Source organism: Triturus cristatus, chromosome 8 (assembly GCF_964204655.1).
Source record: "Triturus cristatus chromosome 8, aTriCri1.1, whole genome shotgun sequence".
Lineage (NCBI taxonomy): Eukaryota > Metazoa > Chordata > Amphibia > Caudata > Salamandridae > Triturus > Triturus cristatus.
The window spans coordinates 1,551,707,379-1,551,726,543 of NC_140591.1; the positions used below are offsets into that span (position 1 = coordinate 1,551,707,379).

The window sequence follows — 19,165 nt, forward strand, 5'->3', positions numbered from 1 at the left end:
CGACCGCCAGTAGATTATATATATATACATATATACACACACACACATATATATATATATACACCCACACTCAGACAATATCTCTAAGCAATGAGCCTCCATTTTCCTACAAGACTGAGGCGCCCACATGAAAATGAGTAGATCATATGCACACACAATGTTTCATCTCATCAACACTAAGAGCAAATGGTGTGACGCGGACTTCATGGCTCAATATAAACTGCAATTAAACCCCACAATAAGTGGCAGCACTTTTGAGTACCTGGGTCAGTTGTGAGTTAATCCTTAATTTTCATTATCTAAATGGTAATTTCATTGTTACATTGCTACACTGGCTATCTACCCAAGTGTGGATTCTTAAATCTTAATCACTTTTTGTTTGGACATACACTTTGTATTTATGAGATATTTTACACTGTAGTCTAAGAGATAGCTACAAGGAAAACTGCCAACTCCACAAGACTTCGATGAACCATAGTAACTAATCTTACTGAGGTCTCATGTCTTTCTTCGCACAGAAAACTATATCATGCGGTCTATTCTACTGAAATTGTATGTTCACAGTATTAGTAGAGGATCTAAATGAGCATACAGTCTCAAAGGAAATCGCAATTCAATTAAGAGACAATGTTATAAATGTTTTATTTGCTTTTCTTTAAAAATATCAGGTTTCTCAAAAACAGATGGGGCAAAATCTAGGATTTAGTCATAATTTGGCTGTTTTAATAAAAACCTTTTTACATAATCTCCATGCATATGCTCCCTTAATGCATCAATACCAGCAACTTGGTCAAGGTGCATCATACACAGATTAGCAGTGATTGTTTCTGGACGTAGGCAGACACTGCCCAGACACTAGGAATAGATCAACAGGATTAAAGATAGTCTCTTCAAGAAAAAATATAGCAATTCCAACAACAATGTACACATCAGTTTCTAACATTAACAAGAAAGATCACACAAACAAGACAAATTTAACATTTTGCTTGTGTACAAACAATATTTCCATACCATAAAAATACAACAAGAGCATTATATTGTATACCTAAAAAAATACACATTTTTCAACAAATGGATTTAGACTGAACGGTTAGGGTGTGATCAACTGAACACCAGACAGGAGAGTGCAGAGATTCTTGTTCACTAAAATAAACTCAAAGGTGAGGGTTTAAATGGTCTTTCAGATCAAAAAGTGTCCATTTAAGACTACCTGAAAAGCCCTGCTCTCTCTTATGAAGTAGCATTGACTATTATTCAGATATTTCATTAACCAGCAATGACCTACAGGGTCAACTCATGCAGTCAAGCCAGTGACACTCCCCATGCATACCCCCCTCTCCTCCATTAGAACAGATGCGCCGATCCCTACACTGAGTGACAGGGCATGCACAATCATATGCCTCCATGCATGGAGGTGGTATAGAAGGAGCAAGGAGAAACAAATCAGCTTTCCAAAAGCCCCTGGCAATAAGACTCATTTTCTGAAAATCCAAGACCAGAAGGTGATCAGAAAAATTCAGGCCATATTAACAGTCAGGATCTAAAAGTTACCAGACCAGGTTGTTAGTTTGAAGAGGTGAGGCTGGGGAAGGTGAGCCTACAGTTTGGTGATAAAATTAATTTACTTCTACCTCTTATATCATAGTGCTTTGACAAAGTTCTCCAACAATGAATGAAGAGCAAGTCAAGTCAAAGGACGCATGGTCTTCCCACACTAGAGCACCAGAAACAGCAACTTCACAAACAGAGAATCAGTGTTTTAATTACCTTGTAATTACATAGGCCCCCTAAGAACAAAAAGGTAAAATACCCTTTCACATCCTTTTTTGTGAAGTTTGGTACATTTTATTAGCGGCTTCGCTTGCTTCCAAAATTTGGCTTCGACAAAAGTAAATACATTGGATTCTATCACTCTTGTGAAACACTCGTCCTTAATACCGGGCTGTGAAATCATGTTTTCTTTCACAAAATTCCAGCTTTACAAAAAAAAAAAAAAGACTTCAAAGCACTGCACACCCTCTTCATGCAAGAATTTGTAGAAACAGTTTAAAGTTGGTTCTCCTATCTCTCCGGTGAGAATGTCCCCATCACATCTCCTGCTGCTGTGTGTTCTTCTCGTCATGTGGCCTTTGTGCTGTAGAAGGAGTTATAAATATGCAAGAGCAGTCAATAAAATGCTTAGAAAATAGTTGAACACTGTATACAATCATGGTCTCCGATGTCACGCAGACTTCATGAACTTTGATGAAAAAAGTTGCTTTATTGACTGTGCCAAAGTGTGTTGGATGTGTGTTAATAATGGAGCTATCTCCACTTTCATAACCAAGTCTGTTAGGTCAGGAGCCCAGCACACAATATAAACACATCCTAATGGCAGACGTCTTTGCCCAGGAGAGGATGATATACCTCTTAATCAAGGTCAACACAAAATGAAAGACTAAGAAATGGTAAAAAGCAGAGTACTTCAAAGCAAGCTGATCTTTTGTCACTGACTGCCAACCGTCAGTTCTCGTAAATAAGACTGCGTGAGACTGCGCAATTCCTCCAAAGCATAGTCCTCTGGCATAGGAAGCCGACCAATGTGGGGTCCAAGCAGGCGTAGTGGAACTCTCTGCAGATCTGGGGCAGCGTCAGATGTGGATTCAGGAGAGTGCTGTAGGCTCAAGACCACCCGGAGAATGTTGGCGATGCGCTTGGCCATTTCTAGAAAAGAAAGAAGATTAAGCACTTGTCTTTTGGAGCACACAAAACTAATTATTTCTGAAACCCATTTACTTTAACGAAGTCAGTATGAACGAACAGAAACTTGTCAACATTTCAGAATCCCATTTTTAAACAGCACAAAAAGAATTCTCAGTAATCAGTTTAACTAAAGTACAATAATACTGAAACATTACAGTAATATCTCAAATACTGTCGTAACAGGTCTGAAAGGAAGAAAAAGTTACTTCTGAAAAACAGTGACTAAACAATGTGGTGATGCCCTGATGTTCCAGCCAGAGGCGCAGAGCCTCCTGACAAAGGGTCCACAACCCCACCCCACCCAGTTTGTTGCAATACCACATGGCGGTGGTGTTGTCCGTGAACACCTGCACTACACTTCCCCAGACAGAGGGAAGGAATGCCTTCAGTGCAAGCCGGATCGCCCGCAACTCCCAATAGGTTGATATGGAGCCGGCCCCCCCCATCCCAGGAGGGACGCATCCGTTACAACTACGTGCTCCGGTTTGGGTAGGGAGAGGGATCTGCCACTGACCCAATCGCGATTCATGACCCACCACTACAAAGGTCTCGCAGTGTCCTCCGAGATCAGGACGTGGTTGGACAGGTTGCCCTGATGTTGAGCCCACAGGAACTTCAGGTCCCACTGCAGAGCCCGCATCCGCCACCTGGAGTGATGTACCAGCAGGATGCAGGAGGCCATCAGACTCAGCAGCCGTAGGGCCATCCTGACCGAAACTCTGGATAAAGGCTGAAAGATCGTAATCAGAGCCTGAATATCCCGAACCCGCTGTTCAGGAGGATAGACCCAAAACTGCGCCGAGTCCAGCACCACTCCGATGAAGAGGAGCTTCTGGGAGGGACTCAGATGTGACTTTGGCACGTTGATGGAGAGCCCCAGTGAATGCAGGAGGTCGGCCGTAGTCTGGAAGTGGGAGACTACTGTTTGGGGGCGAGCCCGACTTCAACAACCAGTCGTCTATATAGGGGAAGACTGGAACCCCTAATCTGCACAGATGAGCTGCGACCACCGCCATCACTTTCATGAACACCCGAGGGGCACTGGTGAGGCCGAAGGGGAGGACGGTAAACTGAAAGTGCTCGTGGCCTACCGTGAACCACAGGTAACACCGGTGGGCCGGCAGGACGGGGATGTGGAAATAAGCGTCCTGCAAGTCCAACGCTACCATCCAGTCTCCAGGGTCTAGGGCAGCCAGAACCTGAGCTAATGTCAGCATCTTGAACTTCTCCTTCCGAAGGAAGGCGTTGACGCTCCTGAAGTCCAAGAAAGGGCGTAGGCCCCTTTTGCCCTTCTTGGGAACCAGAAAGTAGTGGGAGTAACAACCCCGTCCTACTTCTGGGCCAGGAACGCGCTCGATGACCCCCTTGGCCAAGAGGGCCGTAACTTCCTCCTGCAGAAGTTGCAAGTGATCCCCCGACGTGCGGTGGTACTGCGGAGGCATGGTTGGAGGTGTCGCCTCGAAGGGGAGGGAGTAGCCCCTTCGGACGTTTTGCAGCACCCACCTGTCCGAAGTGATGGCACGCCAGTGGAGCAGGTGATGGCGAACTCTGCCTCCCACTGGCGTGGAATAGGCCTGAAAGCTCAGACTAAGAAGGCTTTGAGGCAGATGCTGCGGGAGCTGTGGACTGACCGGCTCTCTGTCCCCCTGCTCCGCCACGGAGGAATCAACGTCCGCGACCGCGTTGAGACTGGTTCTGCGGCCTGTGGCTGGACGAACGTGCGGGGGCTCCCCTTCCTTGACTACGAAAGGGGCGAATAGCAGAAGTTTGCTGGTGCTGGGCCGACAGACCCAAGTACTTGGCCGTAACCCTGGAGTCCTTAAAGCGCTCCAAGGTGCTATCTGCTTTGTCGCCAAAAAGACGACGGCCATCAAAGGGCATGTCCATGAGAGTGCTCTGGACATTCCCTGAAATGTTTGTAGACCTCAGCCAGGCGTGACGATGAAACGCCACCGTCGTTGCAATCGCTCTGCCCAGCGAGTCCGTGGTGTCAAGTCCACATCTAATGGAATACCGTGCTGCATCACGCCCCTCAGCATGAGCCGGGGCGAGCCGTTTCCTGGCCTCCTCTGGACACTGGGGCAGCACGTCCGCCACCGTATCCCACAGAGAGTGGGTGTAACAGTCCAAAAGGCATGCAGAATTAATGGACCGAAACCCAACACTGAGTGAGGAAAACAGTTTCTTGCCAAAGTGTTCCATCCTTTTGGATTCCCGGTCCGGAGGTGCGGACGGGAAGGCGGTTTGGGACGTGGAGGCCTGGATAACCAGACTCTCAGGGGTGGGGTGTACGGACAGTAAGCAGGGGTCGCCCGGAGCTGGGCGGTGGCGCCGGGCCATGTTCCGATCCACAGGAGAGCCTGTGGAGGGCTTGGACCAAGTGCCTATCAGAAAGTCGGTGAGGGCCTCATTAAACTGCAGCAGAGGCTCCGAAGAGCTTACTGGCGGTTGAAGCACCTCAGTGAGAATGTTAGTCCTCACGGCCGCTGCAGGGAGCTCCAGGCGCAAGGCCTTGGCCGCCTTGCGCAGCACCACAGTATAAGTAGCACCCTCCTCCGTAGCCACAGAAGGAGGAGAGACGAAACCAGTGTCAGGCGAAGTGTCTAGACCACTGGCCTCCCCCAGCTCATCTGCCCAGTCCTGACTTAACTGGCACTGCTGTGCCAGAGGGTCCTCATACCCCCTCCCAGTCCTCCCCTTCATCCGTGTCCTGGTAATCAGACAGAAATGACAGAGGCGAAAGGCTCACCCATCAATGCCGGAGACTGCGCCGAGCGGCGCCGCTCCGACCCCAGACCCAGACTGATACCAGGGACGGTGTCGTCCAAGGACGGCGCCGGAAACGACACCATGGGGGTCGGCACCAGTGGAGGAGTTGTGAGGTCAACTGGCGTCAACCGGGATCCAGGCCTGGATCCCACGGGGGCCTGCGGCGTCGGGACCGAAGTCGACGACGGTGCCGAAGCCGCCGGCTCGCTAGGACCCCCAGTCGGACCTGCGAGGCCCAGAGGCGCGCCGGCAGGCCTAGACGGCAGGAAGAGAGTCCTCATGGCCACGAGGAAGTCTCGAATCTCGCCCGGAGTCGCATGAAGCCCAGGGACCGGAGGGTGTTGGGCCGGATGCGACTCCTGCGGCGCCACGCGGGTGGTGCCACCTGAACATTCAGCCGAGTTGCGCGACCGGCGAGGGGAGTCAGAAGAGCGATGTCGCTTCTTCGACTTCTTTTTGCCATGCCTTGACTTACCCGAGTGCGAGGACTTGGATCCCGACGAGCGGTGAGGACTGCGGCTCCGTGACCGGCCCCTCGACTTCCTCCTCGACCGGCGTGGAGCCGACTGCAGGATCTGAAAGAGCTTGCGGGACCGCTCCCGCCTAGCTTTCGACGTCAAGGCCTGGCAGTTGGGGCACGACTTGTCATCATGGTTGGCCCCAAGGTAGTAGAGACACCGATGGTGGGGGTCGGTAACAGACATCTGTCGGTGACAGACGTCACACGGCTTGAACCCGGACATCCCTACCGGCACCAGGAGTCGAAGTCGACTCAAAAAAGATAGACAAAAGTAAAAAAATGACTAAGGGTACGCTCTTCCCGGATCTGCGCTTGCTGGCGCGGAAAAAAGAAGAATGGACGTCAGCGCTCAAGGGCGGCGTCTAAGTACTCCGACGACGTCATCCCGGCGATCACGACGCAGACGATGGACGCGGAGACGACGCCTACCGACGCGCAGGGGTACTGCTGACAAAAAATGTTTCCGGATCCAGCCTGACGCCTGGGGATATTCTAAGGTAAGAAATCTAACTAACGTGTTTCTTTCAGATCGTTTCATCTAGGCTGATGCTATGACTAAGTGCTTGAGGATCTTGCACCAGTTTTGATACTAAAGCATTGAACATGTCTCCTCCATCTATATCCATTGTTGCCAGCATCTGCTAGGAGGGGCAATTTGGGGATCTGTGGTTGCTAACAAATTGAGTGGGAGTTTGCCTCACTTTAAGAATATGCTGTGCAAGTGTTCACTGACCAACTTATATTGGTACAGCAGTCTGATTTGTTGAATAAATAGTTTGCCATTCCTGGCAGGAGTTTCGTGGAGATTGAAACTTTGTTTACAGCCCACTTGCAGAAGTGCCAACCCTCCATTAGCACACAGGACTTGGTTTCTTGTTTGCTTTTTGAAATTATACAGCGGCATGCTGTCCTTGCCATCGTGGCGATGGATGTTTCGTGGATGCAGGGCTGAACTGTTTGTAGGTAGATTCAAATGGCTTGGAATTGAAAAAGTCTGATGAAGAATTGCCTTTAATTGATGGCAAAGTAGCCCTACAGAGAGCTCCCAAACAAGCATGGCCATAGCCATTCATCGAGGCATCTGTGATAAAAAAACAATTGCCATCACAGGTGTTTGATCCAGAGACCTACAGTGACATTCCAGGATATCACCCAGCCCCAACAGATCGTGTCTGAGAGCAGAGGTCAGTCTGACTTAGTCGTTCTAGTCACCCCTTTGTACATCCGTTTCCAGTCTGTCTGTTCTTCCGATACCTCCCTCATATGCGGAACAATGAAAAATTACATAACGAAGGGGAGGATACCACCACTAGGAGGGACGTGTAAGATGTCACAATGCACGTATCCTCCTTTATGAAGCTTTTAAATCAGAGTTTCTATTTTTGTTTTCATTCTTCTAAGGCTAGATCTTATTGGGTGCTCACCAGACGTGCACAGACAGGCCCAAGTTAAGTGGTGGTGTTTACTTTCTTGATGGATTTTGCCTTCAAGATATGGAAATACCTGCTGTTATTGGAGGCATGCATTTTGGATAAGTCCTTGAGCCCAAACTGAAGAGCTGGTGTGATAATCTTTCCTATCAAGACATATCGCAGGCAATTGCAGTGCTGTTTGTGGCCAGGAATATAGAAACGGGAATCCTGCAGGTCGCTGGAAAGGAATATGCTACTTACCAGTATGCATCTGTTCTTGGCATGTAGAGCTGCAGATCTACACACTGTGCATAGATCGTCATCTGGTGTTGGGCCCGGATGTTTGCAGTTTTTCCTCTAGGAAAGTCTTTGGAAGTCACGAGGTATGTGACTCCTCCTTTGGATCATACTGCGCATGGTCTTCGGCTCCATCCTCAGATTGTTTTTCGCCAGCAGGGAAATGATGGAGCGTAGTAATAAGCAGTGAAGATGCCCATGTGTGCTGTATCTAAATAAGATAAACTGGAACAGATAAAGGTAGCCGGGGAGGCGGGTGGGCATGTGTAGATCTGCAGCTCTACATGCCAAGAACAGATGCATACTGGTAAATAGCATATTCCGCTCAAGGGATGTGAGCTGCAGATTACACACTGTGCATAGATTACATAGCAGTACTCGCTCCTAGCGGCGACCACCAGTATCTGTTGCTGTTGTTTGAAACAGTGTTTTTAGGACAGCCTGGCCCACGCTAGCTTGTTGTTTAGTTTGCACATCTACACAATGGTGTTTAGTGTAAGTGTGCGGTGTAGACCATGTAGCCGCTTTGCAGATATCATCTAAGGGAATGTTCCCTAAGAATGTCATGGAAGCCCCTATTTTACATGTAGAGTGGGCTTTAGGGGGAACAGATAGCGTGCGTTTTGCTTTGTGGTAGCAAAGTTGTATGCATTTAACAATCCACCTAGCTATCCTAGATTTGGAGATGGGGTTGCCTTTGTGTGGTGGTGAGAAAGACACGAACAGTTGTTTGGTCTTACGAAAGGGTTGTGTCCTCTCGATGTAGTAGAGTAAGGCTCGTTTGACATCTAATGTGTGTAGAGCTCTTTCTGCAATGGTCTGTGGCTGTGAGAGGAATACGGGAAGTTCCACAGATTGGTTTAGGTGAAAGGGAGAAATGACTTTAGGGAGGAATTTTGGATTAGTGCGGAGAACAACCTTGTTATGGTGCATTTGCAGAAAGGGTTCTTGAATGGTGAGTGCTAGTAGCTCACTGACCCTTCTGAGGAAAGTAATGGCTACAAGAAATGCAGTTTTCCATGTTAGGAATTGAAGTTCACATTTGTGTAGAGGTTCAAAGGGAGGCCCCATTAGTTTCGTGAGAATGATGTTTAGGTTCCAGACAGGTGAGGGTGGCACTCTGGGGGGAATTATTCTTTTGAGGCCTTCCATGAAGGCTTTTATGCAGGTACTCGAAAGAGTGAGAGATGTTGCCTGTTTTGTAGATAAGCTGCTATGGCAGCAAGGTGCAGTCTAATAGACATGTAGGCTAGGTTGCATCTTTGTAGGTGTAATAAATAGCCTATGATGTCTTCGCAGCTGTGCTGCCACTACCGCTAGGCACCTGGTAAACACCCGTGGTGCTGTGGTGACTCCGAATGGGAGCACTTTGAACGGATAGTGTTGACCGTCCACTACAAATCTGAGAAACGTCTTGGGAGCCTTGTGAACAGGAATGTGGAAATAGGTGTCCTTGAGGTCTAGGGTGGTAAGGAAGTCATTTTGGGAGAGCAGGGGAAGTACCTGCTGGAGTGTGACCATGTGGAAATGGTCTGAGTGTATATAGTGATTTAGGGGTCTGAGGTCCAGGATGGGCCTTAAGAGTGTCGTCCCTTTTTGGTACGAGAAAATATAGGGAGTAAACTCCCATATTTTGTTGGTGGGCAGGAAGGAATATGCTACTTACCAGTATGCATCTGTTCTTGGCATGTAGAGCTGCAGAGCCACACACTTAGGATAAGATCGCCATCTGGTGTTGGGTTCGGATGATTGCAGGTTGTTGTTGTCTTTTGGTCACGAGATAGGTGACTCCTCCTCTGGACAACAGTGCGCATGGGCATCCACTCCATCCTCAGATTGTTTTTAGCCATGATGGGAAATGGAGTGTATAAGAATAAAGAGAAAGGCTGTCCATGTGTAACGTCTAAGTAAGATAATGCTGGAACAGATACAGGTCCCGGGGAGGTGGGTGGGCGTGTGTGGCTCTGCAGCTCTACATGCCAAGAACAGATGCATACTGGTAAGTAGCATATTCCGTTCGATGCATATGAGCTGCAGATCACACACTTAGGATAGACTATATAGCAGTGTCTCCCCTAGCGGTGGTCACCTGTATCTTTAGGACAGCTTGGCCTACAGAAGCTTGTTGTTTGGATTGCACATCAACACAGTAATGTTTAGTGAAGGTGTGTGTGGTAGACCATGTGGCTGTTTTGCAAATATCTTCTAAGGGAATGTTCCCTAAGAATGCCATGGAAGCCCCTATTTTACATGTGGAGTGCGCTCTAGGGGGAACTGTAAGAGTGCGTTTAGCTTTTTGGTAACATATTTGGATACATTTAACTATCCACCTGGCTATACCTGATTTTGAAATGGGGTTGCATTTATGTGGTGGAGAGAAAGCAACAAACAGTTGTTTGGTTTTGCAAAAAGGTTTGGTTCTGTCGATGTAATAAAGCAAGGCTCTTAACATCTAAGGTATGAAGGGCTCTCTCAGCTACTGAGTCTGGATTAGGGAAGAAGACTGGCAGCTCGACTGATTGGTTAAGATGGAAAGGGGAAATTACTTTTGGTAGGAACTTTGGGTTTGTCCTAAGAACCACTTTGTTACGATGTAGTTGTAGGAATGGTTCTTCAATAGTTAAGGCCTGTATCTCACTTACCCTTCACAGGGATGTGATTGCGATAAGGAAAGCCACGTTCCATGTAAGGAATTGCAGTTCACATTTATGCATAGGTTCAAATGGAGGGCCCATGAGCCTTGTTAGAACAATATTTAGATTCCACACTGGAGAAGGAGGTAATCTGGGAGGAATGATTCTTTTGAGACCTTCCATGAAGGCTTTGATGGCTGGTACCTTAAATAGTGACAAGTGTTGTCGATTTTGTAAGTAGGCTGCTAACGCTGCTAGGTGTAGACGTATGGAGGAATACGCTAAATTGCATCTTTGCAAGTGTAGTAAATAGCAAATAATGTTTTGGATGGAAGCATCCAGTGGACGTATATTATAGTTAGTGCAGTAAATGGCACATCTTTTCCATTTTGCAGCATAACATGCCCTAGTAGTAGGTCTTCTAGCTTCTTTTATGATATTCATACAGTCTGGTGGGAGATTGAGGTAACCGAACTCCAAGACTTCAGGAGCCAGATCGCCAAGTTCAGTTGCTGTGGATCTGGGTGTCTGATTTCTCCATGGTTCTGGGTTAATAAGGCCGGGGAAAGGCGCAGTTTTTGATGTGGAACTAGCGAGAGTTCCAGAAGTGTCGTGAACCAGGGTTGACGTGCCCAAGTGGGAGCTACTAGAATTAGTTTTAGAGACTGTTGTTTGAGCTTGCGAACCACAGATGGAGTGGGAGAGGCGGAAAAGCGTACGCAAATCTGCCTGACCAGTTCATCAATATTGCATTGCCCTTCGACTGTGGGTGTGGAAACCTGGTGGCGAAGGTTGGGCATTTTGCGTTTGTGTGTGGCGAACAGGTCTATGTCTGGTTGGCCCCATTTTTGGAAGAATGGGAGTAGAACTTTGGGGTGTAATTCCCATTCGTGGATTTGTTGTGTCTGTCGACTTAGGAGATCGGCAATCTGGTTGTGAACCCCTGGAAGGTGTTCCGCTAGCAGGTAGATGTTTTGGGGAATTGCCCATCTCCAAATGTTCTGTGCGAGTTGGGACAGTTGGAGAGAATGTGTCCCCCCTGTTTTTGTATGTAATACATGGTCGTCATGTTGTCTGTGCGGATGAGGACAGTTTTGTTCCTTAGATGTACTTGAAAAGATTTCAGTGCTAGGAACACCGCTAGACGTTCTAGGTGACTGATATGGAGCAGTTTTTGTTGAGTGGTCCATTTGCCCTGAGTGGTGTGTTGTAGGAGATGGGCTCCCCACCCTGTGAGATGTGTCGGTTGTCAGCACTACTTGTGGAAGAGGCTCTAAGAACGGTCGCCCTTTGGACAAGTTGATGGTGTTCCACCTTTTCAGTGAGCGAAGTGAGCGACTGTCCACCAACACCAGATCGGTAAGTTGTCCGTGAGCCTGGTTCCACTGTTGTGTTAGACATTCTTGCAAGGGACGCATCTGAAGTCGTGCGTGAGGCACAATGGAGATGCATGACGCCATCATGCCTCACAGTTGCATAAACACTCGTGCTGGAAGAGTGTGTTGAGTTTGAAATTTTAAGATGAGGTTTTGTATGTTGGCTATCCTGGCTGTGCTGTGATAAGCTATGGCCTTGGAAGTATTTATGGTGGCTCCCAGATATTGATGTATGTGGGAGGGTTGCAGTTGAGATTTGGGATAGTTGATGGTAAATCCCAAGTTGTGTAAGGTTTAAATAGTGCGGTGAGTACGGAGAACGCATTTGTCGAAAGTATTGGCTTTTATGAGCCAATCGTCGAGATACGGGAAGACATGGATTTGTTGTCTCCTGAGGTGCGCTGCCACTACTGCTAGGCATTTGGTGAATACTCTGGGTGCAGTTGTTACTCCGAATGGGAGGACCGTAAACTGATAGTGCTGTCCGTCTACCACAAATCTTAGGTACTTCCTGTGATGTATGTGCATGGGGATGTGAAAGTGTGCGTCCTTGAGGTCCAATGTGGCAAGGAAGTCGTCTTGTTGAAGTAGTGGGAGGACTTGTTGAAGAGTGATCATATGGAAGTGATCTGAGTGTATGTACTGATTTAGTAGTCTGAGGTCGAGTATGGGTCTTAAGGTCTCTTCCTTTTTGGGGATTAGGAAGTATAGAGAATATACTCCTGTACCCTGATGTTGGAGTGGAACTGGTTCTATTGCGTGTTTTTGAAGCAAGGACCGAATTTCCTGTTTGAGGAGTGTAAGATGGTGTGGTGACATTGGACAGTGTTTGGGTGGTATGTGTGGGGGGGGGGGGGGTGTTTGTGAGTTCGAGGCAGTAACCAAACTGGATAATTTGTCTTACCCACTTGTCTGTTGTAATGGAATTCTAGACAGGTAGGAACTGTTGGAGTCTTCCCTCGACCGGAGTGGAATGGTCTGGGGGGAGTGGAGGCAAGTCACTGTTTAGTGGCTGGAGAGGTGCGGGTGTTGGTATTTCCCTGACCTCGGCCCTTGGTGTTTTTTCCCCTATATCCTCCTCTAAAATATCCTCTGTTAGGGGATGTTTGCGCGGAGGTTTTGAAAGTGGAAGAAGTGCCTGTCCCAACATTTTTGGAGACTCCCCTATAGAAGGAGCGTCGAAAGGAGCCTCGTGGTTGTGGAGACTGTAATGCTCCCATTGATTTAGCAGTCTCGTTATCTTTTTTCATCTTCAAGTGCAGTATCTACTGCGGGCCCAAATAGTTGCTCTTGGTTGAATGGTTGACCAAGTATTGTTGTTTGTACTTACGGCTTAAAGCCTGAAATACGTAGCCATGCATGGCGTCTAAGTAGTATGCTTGTGTTGACCGCCCTAGAAGCAGTGTCCGCGGCGTCTAGTGCACATTTGATTGATGCGTTAGATAAGAGTTTCCCCTCTTGGATGAGGTCATTGGCCTGGGATTTGTACTGATCTGGTAGGTGTTTTAAAAGATCTTCTAACTGATCATAATGAGCCCTATCATATCGGGCTAATAGGGCTTGTGTGTTGGCAATACGCCAATGGTTAGCAGCTTGTGCTGCAACTCTTTTGCCCAAGGCCTCTAATAGCTTGGACTCTTTGTCTGGGGGCGGTGTGTCTCCTGTTTGGGAGTTAGCCCGCTTTCTTGCGTTGGAAACTACTAAAGAGTCTAGAGGGAGCCGTGCTTTAATGTAAGCGGGATCTTGTGGGGCAGATCTATATATTTTTTTCAATTCGGGGGTTAAGAACCCTAGCTCTTACAGGGTATTTAAAAACCTCTGTGGCGTGTTTTATGACTCCCTTAATCATGGGCAAGATTTGAACTGATTTTTGAGACTGTTCGAATGTGTCTAGAAGAAAGTCTTCTTCGGGTGTATCTGAATGCATGGTGACGCCATGGAAAAGTGCCGCCCTGTTTATCAGCTGCCCAAACCCTAGGTGGTCATCTGGAGGGAGGGTTTGGAGGGGTATGTAGTGGGATCAGGAATATCAGGTAAAGGGTAAGCCCAGTCATCTAAGGGTGCCGTATCTGGGAGTGTGAAAGGATCATTAAGGTCATCCGGATCACCCCCTCCCCCTAAGCAATCATCATCATCCTGTGGAGGTGGTGTATGTGAAGGAGATGGTAGAGGAGAAGGAGGTGGGGGCAGGGGGGGTGGGGTGAGAGGTGATCTAGGAGAGGAAGGACAAATGGGTGAGGTGGCGGAGTCCTTCTTCTTTATGGGAGCTGGAGAAGGTGTTGTGTCCAGCTTCCTTTTCTTGTATGGCACAGCAGTGACCTGTCCAGTTTTTGGATTGATATAAATCCTTTTTTGCGTGGGATCAGGGCGAAAAAGTTCTTCATTGTCCGAAAGTGGCTTTGGTGCCAATTTTTTCGGTTCCGATCTAGGTTTTGGATGATCGGTGGAGTCTTTTTGGACTTTGGACAGTTGTTTCGGTACCGATGATGGTTTCGGTGCCGGTGGAGATTTCGGTCTCGATGGTTACGGAGCCTGCTTCGGTGCAGAGAGGTCTTGAGTCTTCGGTGCCGAAGGTATTGTGGGTACTATAACATGTGGTTTGCTCGAGCCCGAGCCACCTGTACGCTTATATTTCTTCGGAGCCGAGCCCGAGGGCGGGGCTTCTGAAGACGATTTCCGGTCGCGACTGGGGCCAGCTGGCGGAGTCTTGACCAATGCCTTTTTTGGGGGGGTTGGGGTAGGGGCACTGGTACTCACTCGTTGCCCCGGAGTGATGAGGTCATCGGAATCGTCCGCTTTGGATAGGATTTGGAGGTCTTCGGAATCTTCTTCAGGGATATCCTGGGCAAAGATGTCCTCTGGTTCTGGAGCTGGTCTGGCCATGATATGGCGTCGAGCTCTTCGGTCCCGGATGGTTTGCTTGGATCGGAATGCGGCGCAGGCTGGACAGCTAGATTCGTTATGTTCCAGCGAGAGGCACAGGTTGCAGACCTCGTGGTGGTCACTGTGGGGGAGCTTTGCTCCACATTAAGTGCATTTTTTAAAAGGTGTCCTTTCCATGAGCCGTGTCCGGAACTGTCCGATTGAATTTCGACGTCAAGTTGTAAAGGTTTTTTTCAGAAGTTTTCAGCCGGAGTGGAAAAGTTCATCCGAACCCAATGGCGGAAAAAAACAATCTGAGGATGGAGTGGATGCCCATGCGCACTGTTGTCCAGAGGAGGACTCACCTATCTCGTGACCAAAAGGCTTCTTCCCAAGACAACAACAACCTGCAATCATCCGAGCCCAACACCAGATGGCGATCTTATCCTAAGTGTGTGATCTGCAGCTCATATGCCTCGAACCTAGTTCTATCGCACTCTTTTGTAGGAGGGAGATTACCTCCTGCTTTAGAAGTGACAAATGCTCCTGGGACATTGGGCGTGGTTTGGGTGGAATGTTTGGGGGGGGGGGGGGGTGGGGGGGAGGGGGGGTAGATGTTAGTTCGAGGCAGTAGCCTGACCAAATTATTTGTGTTACCCATTTGTCTGAAGGTGATAGTAGTCCAGACAGGAAGGAAATTGTGGAGTCTGGCCCCGAGTGGGATGGTCTGGGGGGAGTGTAGGGAAGTCATTGGGTAGGGGTGGAGGCAGAGCGGGAGGTGTTAGTTTTGCCTCTGCCTTTATTGTTGTTACCCCTATAGCCGGATCTCTGGTAACCCCTAGTGAAGGTGGATTGGGTAGGGTCTTTATAGGAAGTGGAAGCGCTGTCGGAGTAGCCGCCTCTGAAGATGCTTCGAAAGGAAGAGCGGCGAAAGGAGCGCCTGGGAGGGTGAGACTGTAAGGTTCCCATAGACTTCGCCGTATCTGAGCCGAAGGCTTCGGAGGCGCCGACGAGGCCCTCTTCGGTGTGCTGCTCTTCTGGAACATCGACGCCTTCTCCGCAGATGTCGCCTGGGATCGCAGTCGACGTGTGCCATGGTTCTCCTCGCCCTTCGGTCCCGAATGGTCTTCGACCGGAAGGATTTGCACGCCGGACAGTCTCGAGCCTCGTATTCTGGGGAGAGGCAGAGGATGCACACCTCATGGAGATCGGTGTGGGGAAACTTGGACCCACATCTAGAACACTTCTTAAATGGAGTCCTTTCCATCAGCCAGGACCGGAGCTCAGGTAGGCCCTAAGGCCTTCGTCAACGACCGGAATCGAAGACTTCGAACGATGAGTCGCGTCGAGTGTGGAGATCACGATCGAAACAATACAGCGAAAAGGGGGAAGGATTGCGCTCCGATCAGAAGAACTGAAAATGGTTCGGAAAGGAGCGCGAAGAACACATTCGAGCCCGATGGCGGAAAAAAAACAATCTGAGGATGGAGCCGAAGCCCAAAGGAGGAGTCACATACCTTGTGACTTCCAAAGAGTTTCCAAGAGGAAAAACAACTGCAAACATCCGGGCCCAACACCAGAGGGCGATCTATGCACAGTGTGTAATCTGCAGCTCATGCCTCGAACCTAGGTATTCTCCACTCTTAAAGTGGGAAATAACATCCCGAAGGTCTGTTTTGTGAGAAACATAAGCTGCTGTAGATCCAGTATGGGCAGCCATATTCTGGCATTCTCCTTTACTCAGAAATCTGGAGTAGAACTACGTTTCTCTAAGGCTCATGGGCACATTGTATTCATACCCTCCACTAACGCAGCCAGAAGAATCTCACGTACCACTTGGATGTATCACATCTCTGGGAAATCCTGAGACGTGATACTTCTCAGGATTTCCCATCATAGATGAATTAGTCTCAAATGGCTTGCAGTCCAGCCCCCACTTTCAACCTATATGCGGACCGAATGTTTAGGTGAGACGAATAGGAAGTTCGAGGGTTTCACGTAGACTGGGCCAGTTACCAAACTAGTTACACCTTACGTTTCCAAAGTAAAGCCGAAAAAAACTATGCATCTGGGCAGTGAACACAAAAACAGTTTAAGAAAGTGAATTAATTAGGGTTGCCAGTAGTCCACCACAAGTATTAAAGTCGCTAACCTATTAAATCCAGGCAAAGTTTAACTATTTAAAATTGAGCTCAACCCTTGTAGCTATGGCATACAGCAGACAGGCTTAACTTTGATAAAATGTGTTTAGAACCAAAACAGTTAAAAAGTCAAAAAAACACAAAATAGAGGAAAAGATTAACCAAAATGACAAAAATCATGTAAGGAAAACCAGAGATATGAATTTGTAAAGATGCAAGAGAAAAGGCATTAAGATAAAGTAAAGCACCAATCAGTAATCACTGTTCACAGTTGATCGGAACCTAGGTGCAATTTCAGGCAGACCGCAATGGGGTGTGAGATGGATACACCAAGCTGGTTCTTCCCAGTCAAAGATTTTACTTCTGACTTAGGCTCTGAAATGGAATTCGAAATGCTTCAGAGTGGGTTGGGGCAGCAGGCTGTATCTGACAAAGTACCTTCCAAGTCAGAGAGGGGAACTGAGTGAGGTCTGGGTTTTAGCACATTAAGCTCAGTGTTGGAAAAGAAAATTTTGTGCACAGGGAGGTCATCTCATTTGCTGGATACTTTTGGCGCTTTCAGCCAGTCAAAAGTTCTACCTTCGGACTTACTCTATGTGAGAAATGTGGTTCTGTTGCAATATCCCCCCTAAAACCTTTTTTCCTGGCTTTTGATGAAACTTTGATTACAGAGTACTAGGCCCCTGCTGTCCAGGTTCCTAGTACCAGTGTGTTTTCCCTACAAACATGTCCACAGTTGGTACTTCTGCCCCTCCTTTAAGTCCCTAGTAAGTTGTACTCTGGGTACCCAGGACATGGAGACTGAAGAGGACCCCTGGGCCCCCTCACGAGGACTATTCCACTGCCCCTGAAGCTGGCATTCCCCTGTGAGGTGAAAAAATGACCAAGTCGAAAAGGCACACTGCCTGTGTGCCATGCCAGCTAGCACTGCCTAAGATATAGGTAAGTCACCCCTCTAGCAGGCCTTAACAGCCCTAAGGCAGGGTGCACTATATCCCAGACTTGGGCATATCTGCATGAGCAGACATGCCTCTACAGTATAATATTGTAACTGCAAGGGAAGCCATAGAGCATAAATGGGCTGAGAACTTGACAACTCCAGTTTCACAGCACGATGATGGCTTCACTCAACTAGAGAGTGCTTGGTACCAAACAGCTCCTGATGCCAGTGTGGGATTTATTACACCATGTACTCAGAGCCATACCGACCCTGGTGTGGGCACTCACTGACTTTAGGCAGTCTGCCATGCACAGACATCCTCTGGACCCCTGGGTGGAGAGTCACTGCTCTCTGGGAATGGAAACAATGCACATCCTGGGCAGAGGTGTCATACCTCCTCCCCAAGGATGAGCCCAGTACTCGAAAGGGAAGCTTCAAAGGCCTGCTGCCTTTGTAATGTGATGCCCAGCCTCTGCTGCTAGCAGCAGATGGCAGACCCCGGTTTACACACAAACTTTGGGTGGGAAAACCAGCGGTAAAACTCAGACTACATATGCCAACTCCACTCCTCAGGTGGAGGAGGCGAAGTTAAGCATGCTTTTCAGTGCCCTCCATCTTGAAGATGAGGGGATTCCTCTAATCAGGGCTAGTTACCTTAGAATCCTCCCCCAGGTGTCAGACTGGATCCGGAAAGTTTTTTTGTCAGCAGTACCTCTTTGCGTCGGAAGGTGGCGTCGGTCGGCTCTGCGTCAGTCGTTGGCGTGGTGGTTGCCGGGATGATGTTGCAGTAGCTACTTAGATGCTGCCCTCACACGCTGACGTCAGTTCTGTACACGACTTTTCACACCAGAAACGCAGAGCCATGCAAGACACTGACCACTGGTGCACAAAACTAGGGCCCTGAAAGGACATCCTTAACCCTAGATATCAGTTTGCAGAACGGGGAGGATGGGTGGGGCGGTAAGGAATCTATAACTAACAAATGTTTCTTACAGATATATCGTTACCGAAGGTAAGTAACTTCTTCATCTGAAAGAAAGGCATTAGTTATAGATTCCTTACCTTAGAATAGATACCCCAGCAATACCAACCCCGGTGGAGGGTCTGCGAACCAAGTTCACACCAGAAAGTCCTGGAGAACAGAACGGCCAAAGAAGCCGTCTCTCCGACTGGACTGTCCAGGCAGTAGTGTTTAGTACACAAGTGCAGCAATGCCCATGTAGGTGCCTGACAGATGTCATTCAGAGGAACTCATCTGCCCAAGGCAGTAGTGGCTGCCGTTGCCCTGGTGGAATGGGCGCGTAGCCCCACTGGAGGCTCCTTTTTAGCCAGAGAATAGCATGCCTTTATACACAAACGACCCATCGAGAAATGGTTCGCTTGTGTACGGCCCGACCTTTCTTGGAACCCACATAGCCAACAAAGAGTTGGTCATTAACCCAGAAATGTTTTGTACGATCCAGATAGAAAGAA

General features: G+C 48.2%; 1 protein-coding gene across 7 annotated transcripts in view; it reads right to left on the reverse strand.

Moving 5' to 3' along the window:
• Positions 1-623: 623 nt before the first annotated feature.
• NUP98 (nucleoporin 98 and 96 precursor) overlaps positions 624-19,165 on the reverse strand; it is a 791,668-nt gene continuing 773,126 nt past the window's right edge. For all 7 annotated transcript variants that reach the window (XM_085623457.1, XM_085623456.1, XM_085623459.1 and 4 more), the window contains one exon: positions 624-2,703. In XM_085623457.1, the coding sequence (XP_085479583.1) occupies positions 2,486-2,703 (218 nt within the window). In that variant the 3' untranslated portion in view covers positions 624-2,485. The remainder of the gene's footprint in view (positions 2,704-19,165) is intronic.